This window comes from Alligator sinensis, unplaced genomic scaffold, assembly GCF_000455745.1.
Source record: "Alligator sinensis unplaced genomic scaffold, ASM45574v1 scaffold96_1, whole genome shotgun sequence".
Lineage (NCBI taxonomy): Eukaryota > Metazoa > Chordata > Crocodylia > Alligatoridae > Alligator > Alligator sinensis.
In genome coordinates, this window is record NW_005842402.1 from 1,037,389 (window position 1) to 1,042,958 (window position 5,570).

The following is a 5,570-nucleotide window of genomic DNA, read 5'->3' on the forward strand; positions in this document are numbered from 1 at the left end:
AGCCACGGGTGGGCGACGCGGGCCCCGGGAGAGGGGGGGTCGCATGATTGAGAAGCCCAAGTGGGGCACAGCGAGCCCAGAAGGGGGGGGTCGCACGACTGAGAAGCCCAAGTTTGGGCACTGGGAGCCCCTGATAGGGGGCAGTATTATTGAGAAGCACAAGTTTGGGCACTGGGAGCCCCTGATAGGGGGCCGCATTGTTGGGAGGCCCAAGTTGGGCACTGGAAAGCCCCAGGAGGGGGCAGCATTGCAGAGTGTAGAGAAAACCCCAGAGAAGAGGGCACAGAGTGAGAGAGGGCCGGAGGGTGCCCTAGCACCAGAAGGAGCGTGCATCAAAGGAAGGAAGGCCCAGGGAGAACAATAAGGGGCCGAATAGTGAGAGAATTGAGACAACGGTGATTACATCGGCGAGGTGTGGACTGCGTTGTAGGGGAGGAAGCGGAGCCGCAGATAGCGCCCCTAGCGGAGGGGGCAGTATAAGGGCAGCCTCCCACTAATTATTACTAATTAATTAATTAAGATCAAGGCATGGCAGGCGAGTAGGCGGGCGGTTGCCTCAGAGACATGTGTGCAGGCCACGTTGAGGGCGGCCCAGAGTGACGACCTGTCACAACCCTGCTTTTCAAAATCCTAAATATGCCCATGCATGTTGACCCCTATTTGCCAAGGACAACCTCCTACTTCTGCAGTAAGCGCTTCAGACAAGTAACAGAAAGTTTATTTAAGAATTTAAAGCGTCTAATAAAAGATTTGTTTCTGCATAACAATAAACCTGAATCCTGACATTTCAAACCTGAATCCTTGCCTTTCCACTTCCTCATGACCACCCTCCTGGCTGTGTCTTAGAGTCCCAGGAGGTCCCAGAGCATGGCTCTGGCTGGCCAGGCTCCAGTGTCAGGTTGTGTGAAATCCAGGCAATGTCCACAAAATTCATAAAATCCATGGGGAAAAAAAATTGCGGAAAAGAAAATTCTGGCTCCTCAGAGGGAGGAGCAGGAAAGTTGCAGAGAGGAGGTTGCCTGCCCAAAGGTCTGTGGACAAGTTGACTGCCACCCCTGCCCCTCACTGCTGACTGGCTGTGAGGACTGCCTGTCTTATGGCCCCACTCCTCTCCACCAACTGCAGTGGGGGGCAGGGCTGCATGATGGACAGCCCTTGCAGCTAATCAGGGGTCTGCCACATGACAGGCAGACCCCAAGCCAATCAGTAGCGAGGGGCAGGGCCATAGGCGCCCTTTGGCTGCTGCAGGGGGCTGTTGCAGGCTGGCAGGGGCAGAAGCAGATTGCTGCCATTAACAGCAAATCTACTACCAAGCCCCTGCATGTGTAGACTCCTGCCTGGGAGCATTTACTGGCAAGTAGTTTACTCATGAGTAAACTGCTCCTGAATCAAATGCACATGTAGACACACCTGTAGAACAGAGAAAATTAGGTTTGGAAGTGACCTCAGGAGGTCATCTGGACCAACTCCCTGCTCAAAGCAGGGCCACACCTAACTAGATCATTCCAGCCAGGACTTAATCGAGCCAGAACTGAAACCAAGATGTATAGTCTGTTATTATGCAGCAGTTCCACACCTGCAAAAAGAAGCCTGATCTCAGCAATCCACCACAGGAGAAAAAAAAGAAATCACCAGTCACAAAAGCTTTCTGCAGACTGTGCGCCAACAACACAAGGGAGAATCAGGAAAATGCTACCCAGAACAACCATATCCTTCACCTGTCACAACACCTCCTATCCCACTCTGATATACTACTCTGCAATATCTGTACTTTCCAAAGGCATAAACTTGTGCCAGGATAAACAACCTGACAGGATTCTAATATACAATAAACTGGAAGAATTTTTCTACTGACTTCACCTGAAGAAATACTTGCACAATCAGTTTCCAGAAGTATTTTTGAAGGAATACTTCTCTGTATCAGTTCTGCTTTCACTACGTCCTTTTTGACATGTGGCAACCAGAACTGCACAGAGTATTTAAGATATGAGAGCACCAGGGATTTATACAGTGGCATGATGATATTTTCCATTTTGGTTTCAATTTCCTTCTTAATGATAGCTAATACTTATTGGCTTTTTGGTGACTGTTGCACATTGAGACAATATTTTTAGAGAATTAGCTACAATGACTCCAAGGTCTCTTTCTGGTGTCATTACAGTTAGTTCAGAGCCCACAACTGTGTATGAATTGTTGAGGTTATTTTTCCATGTGAACATTACCTTGCAATAGTCAACAGTGAACATTGTCTTTCAATGTCTTTTCCTTCCCTGGTATTTACCTTTCCGCTACTTCTATAGAAAAACTATTCTTTCTCAGTAGTTTGCCGGGCTAATTCAGCCAAGCACTTTAGCCTTCTCTCAAAAGACAGTCTTATCTCTTCTGATCACTTTAGTAACCTTTGCACTTTTTCTAGTTTGAACATCTGTGACAAGAATTGTACACAGTATTTGAGATGAGGTCTCATCAATGCTTTGTACAATGGCACTAATACTCTTCTACTTTTTCTGACTTAGATACACATCACCTGATACATCTAGAATCACATTTTTCTTTTTCTAATACCACATTATGTTGGTAGAGCAAAGTGATCCTGTGATCAACCCAAACCCTCAAATCTTTTTCATCCTTAATCCTTTTCAACTAATGGTTTGCCGGTTGTAGTGGAAAATTTTGGAAGTGTGTAACCTTACATATTGTGCTGTTGAATTTCATTCCATTTCTATCATTCCAGGCCTTAAGTTCATCCATTTCTTTCTGTTTAATGTTCCTATAATGATTTACCTGTACTAATGTTCCTCTGTACAGATGTTGTATGAAGATGAATGTTGTACGTAAGGCATACAAAGTAATTCAACACTGGTAAGGTGTGAGTGTCATGTCCAGTTCTGGCAATACATGTCAAGAGATGTGGACAAATGAGAGAGAGTCCAAAAGAGAATTATCAACGTGATCAGAAGTATATAAACTTACGCTCAAAGGAAAGACTGAAATAGATGTATTTGTATCATTCAGAGAAGACTGAAGGGATATATAACAATCCTGTAAAATGGTTGCTGCAAATAGGAAAGCACTAACTTGTTCTCCATGTCTACTGGAGAAAAGACATGAAATAATATGGCTAAGCTGTAGCAAGGGAGATTTATGAGTTACATTACCATGGAAAGTTAATGCATCTCTGTTCCTGCAGGTTTCTAAGAACAGATTAGACAAATATCTGTCAGGAACATTTTAGGGGTACTTGATTGACTTAAGGTTCCTTCTAGCCCTGTTTTGTATGATTCTATTCTGTCATCAGAAGATTTCATTAACAATGCTGTTAATTCATTCTAAGTTTGAAAATATTAAAAAGTGATTCTTGAGGAACTTTACTAGCCTGATACTTCCCATTTCAGCATTTGTCTCTGACCTCAAGAAACAAGGTGTTTGCTAGTCCCTACCTCACCAAGGACTAATCCCCACAAATCTTTCTTCTTTTGATGTCTTCTTTATGCTGACTTCATTAGTCTGTAGTGTGGGGTTTTCAAATAGTCTAGTTTTAAGTGGAAGTTCTTTAAGTGCAGAACAGCTACAGTACAATAAGCTTTTATAAAGTCCTTATCATTATCATAAGTCTCCATTTAGTTTTGGTGAGACCTTCTGAAGTTAGAGGCACATTTATTTTCACAATTGCTAACTGACCTCTTTACTGAGGGAGACATTAAACCAACAAGAATGATAATTATAGAAAATAATAATTTATTTTGGGAAATGAGAACTTAGGAGCTACACCCTGTAGAAAGACACCAACAAGTTCTCAGGAAAATATTTTTGTCGACATTTTCAATTAAAAGAAAAATCAACAAGCATATAAAAAGTTAAAAACAGCAAGAACGGAAAAGCATTTAAAAAATCATGCAACAATATTCATATATTTTTTAAAGTTCATCTGAAGCCACCAATAAATCTCATGAGCTACTAAAAAAACCCATCCCAAAACAGCTCAACCCCTTCTTCCCTTATCCATGACTTTATTACTTAATAGTTTAAGGTCAGATTTGTAAAGCATGGTATAAAATTGAATCAATAGGAAATGATTTTGCAAACAGTGAATTAAAACATTACCCAATTAATTAATGGCATCTATTTTGCTCTCTTAGGATTTTTTAAAAAGAGTATTTGGCTGATGATTAACTGTAGCACTATCCTCACATATGAGAAAAGCAACTTCAAGTCCCGTATCTATTGCTCAATACTGCAAGGACATCACATTTGTTCCAAACGGTTCAAGCAAGCAAATTAACTCTGCTCTGGGAGGGGAGAACTCAGAATAGATGAAACAGAGTTGAGTAAGTAAGAACCTATGCAAGTAGATAATTGATTTATAAAATAATCTGTTATTACAGCAATTGAAGGAGATAGTTTGTACCTGTATGGTATTGCCAACCATGCTGCAAGGGCAAACCCCACAGGATGTTGCCCACATTATTTGGTCCAAATGCAGTGAAATATTTGCTTGAGTGGTTCAGCATGATCTTATACATTCCCAGTCTCTCTTCATAGTTCCAGGCATCAATGATGATTTTGTTGTCTTTCATTGAATAATCCTTAATGTTTCCGGGAGCAAGGTGCCAGAGCGGGGGAAAGGCGTCCTTATGAGTTAGTGATACTACAGCTGCTGGCTGAAGAGCAATGGCAGCCAGCAGCACAAAGAGAGGAGCATGCATATCCAGGATCACACACATCAGGTAGGTGACACAAGTGTTTACAGCTTGCCAATGAGGCACCAGCTTTTACCACAAAACTCAAAGGGTGGGCAGAGATGATGACTCAAGGTACCTATGCAAATCAGGCAGCAAAAAACCTTCTTCTTTCTTCCCCGCAAGACTGACGTGGCTTTGCCAGATTAGTCAACTAAAAGTAGTGCTCAGTCCTTTGCCATTGCAGGGTTGCCTTTGGGGAGGGGAAACGGGAGCTTGGAGGGAATGGGGAATTGAGCAATCTTAAAAGTATTAGCAGGCTTCAGTGGCTTAGATGTAATCAGTGACAACAAAGGAGATAAACTAATTTAAATAAAGCTGCTGCCCCCACTTGCCATAACATTTTATTCTTTGAGCAAAATGGAGCTAAACATAGAAGAAAGGAAGAGATTCAAAAAACGGAGAAAGGGAGCCAGAAAAGGGAGAGGAAGAATGGGTAAGAAATAGAAAGCAGAGACATAGTACAAAGGGTAGAGGGCCAAAAATGGTGTGAAAAAAAGGGGCAGAAGGACAAATCTCTAAGGACAGGAGGGAAGAGTGGGAATTTATGCTCTTCTTTGAGTAGGGCAGGGTAGGTCTGTGATACAAAACTTATTATTTATCCCAATACCTGTGCAATCTCTGCCAGAAAAACTTCAAAAAGCTGCTTACTTGTGAGCTGAGACTATTTCTTTATCATCAGCTTTGGCTACACATACAAATGAGATCCCTAAAGCTTATTTGTTGAATACTTTGGTTAATAAGGTTGGGATTGTCAAAGAAACATAAATGAATTAGTCACCTAAATCTTTCTGAAATGTTGTGTAAATTGAGTGCCTTTGTATGTAAACC

The 5,570-nt window shown here is 42.0% G+C and overlaps 1 protein-coding gene across 1 annotated transcript in view; it reads right to left on the reverse strand.

Moving 5' to 3' along the window:
* Nucleotides 1–4,806, reverse strand: part of CUNH6orf58 (chromosome unknown C6orf58 homolog) — a 29,006-nt gene extending 24,200 nt beyond the window's left edge. Inside the window, exon 1 of the mRNA XM_025211361.1 lies at nt 4,409–4,806. Within this exon, the coding sequence (XP_025067146.1) occupies nt 4,409–4,724 (316 nt within the window). The 5' untranslated portion in view covers nt 4,725–4,806. The remainder of the gene's footprint in view (nt 1–4,408) is intronic.
* Nucleotides 4,807–5,570: the final 764 nt, after the last annotated feature.